Genomic DNA, 12,584 nt, shown 5'->3' on the forward strand with positions numbered 1-12,584 from the left:
ATACCATGTGACGACAAAGATAGAGATTGGAGTGATGTGTCTACAAGCCAAGGACTGCCAGGAACCACCAGACGCTAAGAGAAAGGCATGGGACAGAGTCTCCCCTACAGCCCTAAGAAGGACCGTGGCCCTGCCAACACCTTGATTTCAGACTTCCAGCCACCAGAACTGTGAGAAAGTAAACTTTCGTTGTTTTCAGCCACCCAGTTTGTAGTGATTTGTCACAGGTGCCCTAGGAAACTAATATATCATCTTAATCCAAACTCAGAGGTCCCTGAGTGGTGCAAACGGTTTACACTCAACTACTAACCTAAAGGCGGGTGATTCGAATCCACCCAAGCAGCACCATTAAAGAAAGACCAGACAATCTGCTTCGAAAAGGTCACAGCCTTGAAAACCCTATGGAGCAAAGTCCTACTGCAGCACTTGGGATCACCATGAGTCAGAATCGACTTGATGGCAAAGGGTTTGGTTTTTGGTTTTTAATCCAAACTCTTTCAACCTAGTACATAACTGCCATCTTCACTTTCCCATGTTTTTTTTTTTCTCTCTCTCCTATTAGATGCTAAAATAAATCATCGTTTGGGTTTTCCTTATCCTTCAGATGTACACAGATATTTATAGAGCACCAGCAAGAAGTGAATCGCTCTCCTAGGCACTCGAGAACCAGAATTAAAAACCCATAAAAGCAGGGGTGTAAGCTGGCCTGTTCACAGCTGTATGTCCAGCACCTAGGACCGTGCTTGGCCCATACTATGCACGAAATGAATTTACTAAACATATTAACACAACTGTAAACAGGACACAGTCCCTGCCCTCAAAGGGCTTTCAGCCTTATGGACTTCTCCATTCCTTTCCTATAATGGAAAGAGGTGTATTTATTCCTTTACTTTTTCTCTTACGTAGTTTAAAAGGATGAATGCTTCTTATCCCCTTTACCCCATCTATGTAAATATCTGTTGAATGAATGAACAAATGAATGAATATTCCCATCCACCACAGTCCCTTCCCCAGTTCACCCTAAGGATCCTTTCAAAAAGGAAAAACCCCTTTGATCATTTTTCCCCATCCATAAAGTGATACTTTAGAGACTAATCCACACTCCAGTCTCTTCCTTTTTCTTTTATACAGTGGAACAGATTTCCAAAGGGCCAGTGCTGACTAAGAAAAACCTGGTGATCATTTCTTGGCTAGAATGTTTCAGCAGAGGGAGGAATCCTGGCTTTCATCCCTCGTTCTGTAGAGACTCGTGTGAGCCTGCCACTCTGAATCTTATCTGCAGATGGAGCAGCACTCACCACTTCCTTGCACAGGCAAGCACTTCTACGCCCAGAGAAATGAAAAATTACTGTGCAAATGAAGTAGTATCCTTGTATAGACAGGAAAACAAAAATTACAGAGAAGAACGGCAGGAACCCGGGATTGCTTCCTTTTAAGACTTTCATCCCCCATGCATCTGTGCTTTCTTCCATGACACCTTCCTTTTCATTCAAAGATTCAAAGGATTACATGGACATAATTCATAATCATGAAGAAGAACCGTAAGTTCAAGTCAACAGTGAAAGAGCAGATTATAAACGCAGGTGGAGCCAAATGGCATTAGAGCAGTTAATGCTGAGTGTGTCCTCTGAAACACACAGCTCTGAACGGGAAGGTGCTGCCAGCGTCTGGGACACAGAGTGTGGCCATGCCTGCGAGAGGCGCTGGGGCTGCAAAGACCGACAAGATTCTGCCCTCAGACAGAGGTGACATCAAAAAGTCTAGAAAGGGGTTAGCACAGGCCAGGGATTAACAGGCCTGGCGGTGAGGAGACGAGACCCAAGAGGCTTTCTGGAAGAGATGCCACAAAGCAAGCCTGAGAAACAGGTAAGAGGTAGACAGGTAACAAGGGGGGCGGGGGGAGCCTAGAGGATTCTGGCACAGGGAGAAGCAAGTGTGAAGGGACCCTGCATGACCCGCAGTAGGAGCTCAGCTGATAACTTAAGAAGCAGGGGTGGGGACAGCGGCAGGAGGTGAGGCTCCAGAGGTGGGGAAGGCGAACCCCAGAACCCTTGGTGCCCTGCTTTATCCTGAAAGCAGTCTGAGGGCATAACAAGATCAGATTCAGATTACAGAAAGGTCACTCGGGTGGCGGCAGCATGGGGGTGGACAGAGGCTTCATGGCAAGGAGGACAGAGGTGGAGGTCCCAGCTAAGAAACCAGGGACAGAGCTCCATGTCTGATTCCGCCCCTTGAGAGCTCTGCAGCCTCCAACAAGGGCCTGTGGCCGAACTCTCTGAACCTCAGTTTGCTTACCTATCTCGTGGGTCACCGTGAGGGTTAAAGGAGAGCTCGTGAACGACGGGGCATAAAGTAAGAACTTCATAAACGTAGCTGCCAGGAGCAATGGCAGTATAGTGGCTAAGAGGGGGGACTCTGGAGTCTGTGTGACCTTGGACAAGGACAAAGAGCAACTTCTCTGACCTCAGTCCCCCCTGTAAAATGAGGATAATAGCACCCACTCCATAAAGCCACTGTGAGGACTGAGTGGATGAGAAAAAGGTGTAAACCACCTGGCCCCCAACAGAGAGCTGTACTCATGGCAGAAGCAGCAGCAACAGCAGCAGTGGTAGAGGAGGCGGGGAGGAGTGGTGGTTGTGGCAGTGGCAGTAATTGCTGTTGTTGTTAGTGGCCGTCGAGTCGATTCCAACTCATGGTGACCCCCAAGTGTGCAGAGTAGAATTGTACTCCATAGGGTTTTTAAGGCTGTGATTTTTTTGGAAGCAGATCACCAGGCCTGTCTTCCTAGGCACCTCTGGGTAGGTTCGAACCACCAACCTTTCAGCTAGTAGTCAAGCGCTTAACCGTTTGCACCACCTGGAATTCCTAGTAGTAATTTGAGAAAACAAAACTAGATGGCTATTGCCATAATCCAGGTGAGAAATTATAAGGTGCTGGACTAAAGAAGTGGCAGTGACAAGTCAAGGAATCAGATTCCAGAGCTCTAAGGAGCAAGTGGAGCCCCTGAGTGGTATAAACGTTAACACTAAACTGCTAACCAAAAGGTTGGAGGTTTGAGTCCACCCAGCGGTGCCTCACAAGAAAGGCCTGACAATCTACTTCTGAAAAAGTCAGCCACTGAAAACCCTATGGAGTATAGTTCTACTCTGACACACATGGGGTCGCCATGAGTCAGAATCAACTCCATGAAAACTGGTTTTACTGGTAAGGAGCAAGCATCAACAAGCCTTCATGACTGATTGGGTGGGACAGGCAAAGGAGAGGCCAGAGATAAGGATGCCACCATCGTCTTTGGCTAGGACAACTGTGGAGAGCAGAGTCTGCCATTCACTGAAGAGGAACAGGTTAGCAGAGGGAGATAAGAAACTCATTCTCAGACCAGCTGAACTGGAGGTTCCCATGGGGAGGTTCCCAAGTGGAGTCGTCCATTTTAAAGCTGTGTAAATAGGCCTGGCACTCAGAAAACAGATCTGGGCTAAAAATACACATTGAGAAGTTGTCAGTAACATATGGACAGCAACTGAAGCCCTGAATAACCACGTGACCAGAAAGAGCATGCAGGAGTGAAGAGAACAGACAAGAGCAGAGCAGGAGCCCAAAGACAGACCCCTGCCTCACACCAGTACTGCAGAGGCAGGCAGAAAAGGAAACCCACCAAGGAGACTGAAGTGCAGCTGAGCAGTAGGATGTAAACCAGAAGAAAGGGCTGGCTAAGACACCAAGGAATAAACAAGCTTCAAATGGGAAAGGTGAAGAGTGTCAAAGTCAAACAGAGACCAAGCCCACTGGATGGAGAAACAAGAAGGTCCCCGGGTTGTGTGGTGGGAGTGGACCTCAGATGGTGGTGGATAAAGGAGGTGTGTGTAATGGGTGGGGACAGCTCTTCTGGGAAGTATATACATAGTAAGGGAAGGAGAGAGACAGGGTGGCAGCCACAGGGGATACAGGATTGAGGACGGGAAGGTTTTTTGTTGTGTTGGGTTATGTGGTTGTTAACAGAAGAGAAAGACTTGAACTTGTGTATATGCTGAGGTGACAGGGCCAATAAAAAGGGAGAGGTTGAAAATACAGTCCAGAAAAGAGAGTAATTTCTGGAAATATACCAACGATCATGAAGATGGCACCGGACCAGGCAATGTTTCATTCTGTTATACATAAGGTCACCATGAGTTGGAGCTGACTTGATGGTAACCAACAACAAGTGCCTGGGATGGCTTTAAACAGCAGGAGGCTGTGAGGACATCAGCAGAGGGGAAGGATGCCTTGAAGGCAGGGCAGAACCAGCTGCCATCAAGTTGACTATGACTCATGGCGACCCCATGTGTGTCAGAATAGAACTGTGCTCCACAAGGTTTTCAACGGCTGATTTCTTCAGAAGTAAATCACCAGGCCTTTCTTCCAGGGCACCTCTGGGTAGACTCCAACCTCCAACCTTGCTGTTAGCAGCTGAGCACATTAACCATTTACACCACCCAGGGACTCCTTAAAGACAGGAGAACGTTCGAAATAACCGATGCAGGAAATGAGACCAGAGAGTAAAATACAAAATAAAAGCACACATACAATGTACACCCCACAAGGAAAGCAAAACAATTCAGACATAATTCCACCCTCTGTTTGAACAGAGAAGACTGCTTTGAGGAGAACTGTGAGCTAGGCAAGAAAATGCCGAGTGTGCCATGTGGAGCCAGGTTGTTCCATGGCTGGGAGAGAAACAGCAGACACAGGAAGCAAACATGCATCAGAGATGAGAACGCAGATAGAACTACACGACACAGGATAAGCAAACGAAAGGAGAATGGGTGGAAGATGCAGGGAAGACTAGATTTTCAAAGAATTCTCTCAGTCTAAGTTTAAAATCAATTGGTAGCCACTACCTCCCTTAAATTCCTGTTTTAGCAAGTAAGTCAATGGAGGTTGGTGTATTTCTCAACAATGCTGAGGTAAAACACTAATGATGCAAGAGCTTGATATGGGTTATAGTAACAAAACCATAGATTACGTTTTTTTTTTTTCCCTAGTTATGCCCCTGACAAAGAAACACCCCCGACTAATTCAAATATTAAAGCATCATTGACTTTTAAAAGGTTTTCTGAGGGTTGACCCTTTTTCATTCAAACAAGTGTTTAATGGCCGAAGGGCTGTGCTCTACTAGGGATATATACAATGAAATTACAACAGTTCTTACCTTCAAATTATGTGTGTGGGGTCTGACTTGCCTACACATACATGAAAATCTGAAGAACTTTTAGAATGAGGAAGGCTCTAGGTAAAAGGGAAATGATATAGAGAATACCACCCATCTTCAAGTTCAAATACACACCAACACCTCTGACCCCAAAGTACCCAAACAACCTTCCCCAAATTCAACCACCAAATAGATATGTCTTGTAAAACATCATAGAGAATAACAACAGTTACTGGCCAGTTACAGTACCAATAACAGCACTAACTGCACACCTACTATGTTCCAGGAACTGTGCTCTGTGTCTTACCTGTTCAGTCCTCACAACAACCTTACAAAGGGACTAGGATAATTCCCCTTAGCCATATGGGGAAACCAAGTTTCAGAGAGATTAAGGAAAGTACCTTATCTCATACACTTATTAAATGATAAACCAAAAAAAAAAAAAAACCCAAACCTGTTGCCATTGAATCAATTCTGACTCACAGAGACCCTATACGACAGAATACAGAGTAGAACTAACCCATAAGGTTTCCAAGGAGTGGGTGGTGGATTCACACTACTGACCTTTTGGTTAGCAGCTGAGCTCTTAACCACTATGCCACCAGGGCTCCACTTCAAAGTGTATACTCTTTTAATCACTTCCCTCACACCAAATTTCCCTATCATTGTTCTACCACCCACACATACGAGCTAAGTAATGATGATGCCACATAAATACTAAATAAAATGATACCAGGATGAGTTTAAAGTAGTCTTAGGAGTCCCTAGGTGGTACAAGCGGTTAACGTGCTCAGCTGCTAACGGAAAGGGTGGAGGTTCAAGTCCACCCAGAGGTGCCTTGGAAGAAAGGCTTAGTTAGTGATCTATTTCTGAAAAATCGGCCATTGAAAATTCTATGGAGCACACAGTTCTACTGTGACACACACAGGGTTACCATGAGTTGGAATTAATCAAAGGCAACAGGTTTGGTTTAGAAAGCCTTGGCTGTGAGCCTTATAAGACATACAGCCACCCAGCTCTGTGGGTAGTGCCCTGGCTGCCTGAGGACCAGAGGCCAGGAGGGGGTGCCCTGCACTGCCCGCACCAGGGCCCAGAATCACCGGTGGGATTGAGTTCTTTATAAGGGAGAAGCCCATGGTCCCATCCTGTGGTCACAGGGCAGACACAGACAGTGAACCTTAACAGCCTTCACAGTTGGGATGTCTTGTTTTGGTGTTTTCCAGCACAAATCAGTTGAAGTTAGGCTAAAGCGTAACAAATCAGAGGCTTAAAAAAAAAGACTATAGACCAAGAGTTATTGCAAAATTCTGGTCAAGACCTCCTCAAGGCAGGCCGACTGAAAGGCGTCAGCTATCAGTCTGTGTCAACACCACAAGAAGGTCCCAAGGGAAATGTCAGTACAGTTTTCTTTTTGCAATATAGAATTCTTTTATCCACAGACTTTTAACATTTTTATTGTATTCATTAATACTTTACAGAATGAGTTTATAGGGAAGAAAAAAAAAAGCAGTTTTGTTCACAAGCCTGTTCTCAAATCCCTAAGCAAATGCGGATTCACCACATCACCCACAAGCCAAGTTCTAAGCAGCAGGTTCTAACTTCTAGCAGCGGTACTGACACAGGGCAATGCAGGCTCATTTGATGTGGGAGAGTGAAACTACACACCAAACAAGGACCTGAATTGAAATGTTGCTGTTGTTGTTGTTAGTTGCCATGGAGTCGGCTCCAACTCATGGCAAACCCATGCGTGCCAAAGTGGAACTGGGCTCCAAGGGTTCTCCAGGTTATGATCTTTTGGAAGCAGATCGCCAGGCCTGTCTTCCAAGGTGCCTCAGGGTGGTTTGAACCACCAACCTCTCGGCTAGTAGTCAAGTGCTTAACCATTTGCACCACTACATACCAAACAAAGACCAGAATTTAAAATGATAGGCCTTATGCAGGTACAATAACAAACTCACCGACAGCGTGTCCCCCTACATTCAATACCAGTCAAGTGAGAAGTTACAATAGCTGCAAGATACGGGGTTCACAGAATGTACCAGGCTTTGTCTTGCCTCAGGAAGCAGCATGGTGCCATGGTTAAGGTGCGCCTGACTTCCTGGCCACAGCCCTGCTCTGCCAAGGCCCGGCAGAGGGCCCTTGGACAGGATCTTGACTTCTCTCTGCCTTAGTTTCCACATCTGTAGAACGGGAGTACCAGAGGCTGTCACTGGGATTACATAAAACTTGCCTAAAACATAGAAAGCATTCAATAAATAGCAACAATTTCCATTATTTAGGTACAGGTTTTTCTCTTTCTGGAGCAGCACTTTTTTAAAACTGTAGCCACAATGCATTAATATGATATCAATTTAGAGGGTCACAACCAGCATTCTTGGAAAATGAAATAGACTAGAATGTTGTATTTAAACATGAATGAAGCCATATTTTATATTACTTTTATAATGTTCTCTTTGGCCTACATAGTAACATTAAGTACTGCTTTGTGAATGTCTGTTTTCATGCATCCATGTGTCTGTGTATGTATCAGGCCATACAGTAGAGAGTATTTCTTTCTGTGGGTCACCATCAAAAACTCTGAAAAACTATTTTACAGGATGGGGATGATAGGAAGTTAGGGAAGGGTGAGAAGATGTAATATGCCAGAAATCATTTTTTTAAAAGCAGACTGTTGAAGCACAGCAAAAGATCTCCTAAAGGGACAGTCAGGATAACCCAGCAATTACCCTAGGCACACCAGTCTGGCTAGGTTGCTATTGGCATTTCAGTGATCTGAGGTTAGCAACAAGCTTTCAGTTCAAATGCAAACCAAATCGCAAAACTGGAAGTATAAATGTTATCTTGATGCCAGGCAAGGCTGGAAAAATTGATATGACTTACTCAGTAAGTCACATGGCAGTACTTGTAGAAGCAGACATTATGCCAGACTTCAAATGCTCTTAAAAACCATCAGGGTTGGAAAAGATACGAAAACGTCCTAAAACAGAAATCCTTAAATGTGGTTGTAGATTTAACCTAACAACGTCCATTATATCCAAATTCCCAGTTGAAAATTTAACTACCTATACAAGCATTCCTATGAGAAGAATGGAAAATAACTATACACACATAATTAATCATTTTGTTGTTGTTATTGTTAGTTAGATGCCACTGAGTCAATTCTGACTCATGGCGACCCTACATGTGTCAAAGTAGAAATGTACTCCACAGGGATTTCAAGGCTGTGACCTTTCAGAAACAGATAGCCAGGCCTTTCTTCAGAGGTGCCTCTAGGTGGGTTCCAACCGTCAACTTCTCGGCTAGTAGTTGAGTGCTCTGCGCAACTCAGGGATTTACAATCTTAGAATCTAATAAAAACATTTATCTACTCATCCAAAAGGTTGAATGATGTGGCGTTTAACAATCACACTCTTAGACTGGATAAGAAGGACCATGGCCCTGGGCCCACTCCACCCACCATGGAGTTAATTGTTCCTGGGTACAAGCTGACCTGCGCATCCAGAACCTCTGTCCCTCCACCTACTTTTAGGCTACACTCTGGGTCCTTGTTACTGTTGTTGTATGCTGTCAAGTCAATTCCAACTCACAGAGACCCTGTAGGATATAGTAGAACTGTCCCATAGGATATTCTAGGATATAATCTTTACAGGAGCTGATTGCCAGGTCACCTGCAGAGCTGCTGGTGGGTTCAAACTGCCAACCTTTTGGTTAACAGCCAAGCGCTTAACCATTGTGCCACCAGGGCTCCTTTCCGGGTCCCTAAGACCCCAGAATTCCCTGATCATATACCAAGCCACTTCCGGGGCAAGAACAGGCTCCTCCCACATTTGTCCTCCCAAGGGGACACTTTGCCACCAGCGTGAACAACGAGAGGCTGAGTCCGAGCACGTGGTCCGAGACTGGACATGCAGGCTGGGGTGTTCAACACAATGCCCTTCATGAATTGGAACTGCACCAGGGGTAGGAAGAAAAGGGAAGCGGATCCTGGGCCAGGGGCAGTTTCTCCCAAATACATTTCATCTCAGAACTGTGGGAAGTCTGAGAACTCTAAATCCAAACCCAGTCTTCCAGGTGATTATGAACGTGAGTGGAGAGAACTAATTTTATACAAACACTTGTTAGCTTAACTCATAACTTTTAACTATTCAAACATACGCTATGTGGGGCTCCGTGCGTTTTCCTGCAAGAGACCCTGCAAAATCACAGATGGGCCTGGTGGTTAGAACGTGAACTCAGAGCCTGGGTTTATACCCCTGCTCTGCCACTCACCCGCTATGAGAGCTTGGGAAAGCCTTTTGATCTCTGTGTCTCAGTTTTCCCATCTGTAAAACAGGGATGGTAACAGCGTCTTCCGCGCAGGGTTGTCGTGAAGACTAAATGAATTAGTACATACAAAGCGCCTAGAGCAGCATCTGGTACATTGAGTCAACTCCCACTCATGGAGACCCCATGTGTGTCAGGGTAGAACTATGCTCCATAGGTGCTCCACAAATGTTGGCTATTATTATTTTCCATACAAAACTGGTTAGCCACTGCAGACTTCTGGATGAGACCACAGCCACATTGTTCTGTGTATTTCTTCTTTCCCACTCCCTTCTAATTTTAAATGTCATGCTTTATGTCACTCCAAAACATGGTTATTTTCTATTCTGAAAAGGCCAAGTCATCTAATAGCTGACCTGCCTGGTACAAGGTTCTTCTGAAATTAAATATGTGTTCATCTTCTACCCTAACTCAGCAGATAACTCAGGCCTCTGGCCAGTCTGAAGTTTGGCAAATTAGTTTTCTGTGTCAATTTCATAGGACAAACATTCAAAAGCACTACTAATTTTAAATGTAAAGAAGACATGTCCTAATCTTCATATTCACAAGGTTCAGAGCTACAAGCCAGGCAAGTCTTCTTCTAGATTTGCTATAAGCAAAGACTAACAGACACAAGAGAACCTAAAGCTAATAATTAAGCCCTATCAATGGAGAATAGATGGAAGACGAAAATCCTTTATTTGGCTACTTACTAGTCCATGTGTTTTTATTATTAAATGAAATGATTAATATCAACATATTCATGATCTGCTGACAATCTTCCCCATGATTTCTATTCTTTCAGCCTAAGATGACAGAACAAACATCTGGAAGAGAAATACTTGCCACACTCTAATGACATGCAGGCAGTATTCGATAGAGCACTTCTTACATTATTTCCCCATGAATCCCTCTTTCAAATCTCCAGCTGCTTGCTATGGGTTGAAGGTCTAAAGCCCATGAAAAAAAGGACAAGGAAAAATTTCAAGGTCATATTTACCCTTTTAAATGCATACATAACCTGCTCAATATAGTGAAAATTCCAACATGCAATTTTTCCCAATTATTCTAAAGAATTTTCAGAACAGATGATTTGCCAACATGATGGGAGATTAGAACTCCTCCTAGTCTCCCAAACTACAACCGATTAGTCTTCCAGAAAATGAGCAGCGCTAAAGCATTATTAATCTCAACAATAGTTTTTCTATTAACTCAAATCTTCTCCAAACCCAAAAAGGAGTATAAACACTGGTGTGAAATAAATACCAGAACCTCGCTTAATTGGATTCCAGGAAGGCAAGACTGAGTGCATCCATCCACCCCACCATCATCCCACCTAAATCAAATACATTGTTTCTTTACAGAGTTTCACCAACTTCCTCTAAAAATCCCATAAACATTTCCTATTTCTGCCAGTTTTTATTCATACAATTAAATTGGCTTTTTCATAACAGCAGGGCTGGAGAAAACAATATATTTGTACAAGCCCATCAGTCATGCAGTCAAGCTTCATTATATCATAATCATTCATCAGGATTCCATCACGAGAATGCTGTTTCCCTGTGTGATGAGAATGTTCAAGAAAATATGTATTCACAATAGGCCATAAAAGGTGTGAAATAGAGAAATAACCCCTTTAATACGGAAAACCAGTGATAAAGTCAGTTCGTTCATCTAGCTTTCATTTTCTGCGAAAGAGCATGACAGTTGGATGAACACAAATCCAGCTTTAACTTCAAGAAGCCAAATCTTTCATTAATAATCACCTCCACGCTTCCACCTTTCCAAATTGCACGCCCTTAAGAGAAGTCCAACACTTCATTCAGAATTGCTGTTATTAAAGTCTCCCATGGGAGAGCATTTTTCTAGCTTTCATTTGTTACCGCTTATTCTAAACACAGGGCCTCTATGAGTCGGAATCGACTCGACGGCAACGGTTTGTTTCCGTTTTTTTATATTCTAAATATTTCTTCGCACATCGCTGCTAGTCAGACTGGTGTCAATCCTGAGCCCTCTAACTGTGAAAAGGCACGATGTCGCGGCGGACGGGGGAGCCTGGAGCTCAGCCTGGGGCTGGCAGACCACTCCCTCCCCCCGCCCCCGTGCATCCCGCACGCCACCCGCAGGGCTACCTTCCTTCCACCTGGATGCCTTCGAGGCTTCCCCAGGCTCCGGTTCTGCGCGCATCAGCGGGGGTAACTGGGCTAGGGAAGTGAAGAAGCGAGCTGCTTTCAACAAAGCGCAACGTGTGAGGCTTGGGTAATGCAAGGACGAATTATGGGGGCACGCGTCGGGGCTGGCTGGAAAAAGAAGGCGCTCATCTCACGATTCAAATGGAGATTTAAGGAACCAAGGGAGCCTCTGAGATCTCCACAACCTCTCCTCTCGGTTAGGCAGCTTTCACGTCCCCTCTCCTCCCCCTCCCCCCAAATCCGAGCTGCCAGGATCCCAGTAATGAATGCCATTTCCCCCAACCGCTGCTTGGGCACAGCAGGGGTGAGCCACCTCCAAGCTCCTCTTCCTTTAGCCGCAGCTGGCGCCGAGAAGCTCCCGGGGCTCCAAGAAGAGCGATGCGCTTCGCAGGATCCGTCCCTACCCACTGCCATCAAGGGGGCCCGCAGCTCTCCCAGCACCCGGCAGCTGAACTCAGGAAGGGGCGACCTGACCACTGCGCCCCGGCGCGAGAGGGCACCCCGGGGAGAGAGTGCGCCGCGCCTCGCTCCCAGCGCTCGGTCCCGGGGGTCTAGACTTGAGTCTCGGGGAGCTGACGCCCGGAGAACCCCTGAGTGGGGAGAGCGGGGCGAGGGAGGCCCCGGACCCTCCCGGCTCCGCGCCCCGATACCTCGCAGCCGTACAGCTGACCCAACTGCTCCACGATCCACTCCTCCAGCACCAGCCGCTTCCGTAGCTCTTTCCGATCATATTTCACCGTCACTTTTCCCTGCTGGTGGCGCCGCTGCTGCTGCTGCTGCTGCTGGAGCTGCCCGCCGGCGGCCGCTGGGGCTACGGGCGCCGAGTCCTCCCGGGAGGAGCCCGCGCTGCGGCTCGATCCTGGGCTGCCGCCGGCGCCGCCCCGAGGGCTCTGGAAGAAGAC

General features: G+C 45.9%; 1 protein-coding gene across 1 annotated transcript in view; it reads right to left on the reverse strand.

The window, feature by feature from the left end:
• Window positions 1-12,584, reverse strand: part of PPP1R14C (protein phosphatase 1 regulatory inhibitor subunit 14C) — a 107,403-nt gene that overhangs the window by 92,613 nt on the left and 2,206 nt on the right. Inside the window, exon 3 of the mRNA XM_012554639.1 lies at window positions 12,333-12,584. Coding sequence (XP_012410093.1) covers window positions 12,333-12,584 — 252 coding nt within the window. The remainder of the gene's footprint in view (window positions 1-12,332) is intronic.

The sequence above is a fragment of the Trichechus manatus genome, unplaced genomic scaffold (assembly GCF_000243295.1).
Source record: "Trichechus manatus latirostris isolate Lorelei unplaced genomic scaffold, TriManLat1.0 scaffold00002, whole genome shotgun sequence".
Classification (NCBI taxonomy): Eukaryota; Metazoa; Chordata; class Mammalia; order Sirenia; family Trichechidae; genus Trichechus; species Trichechus manatus.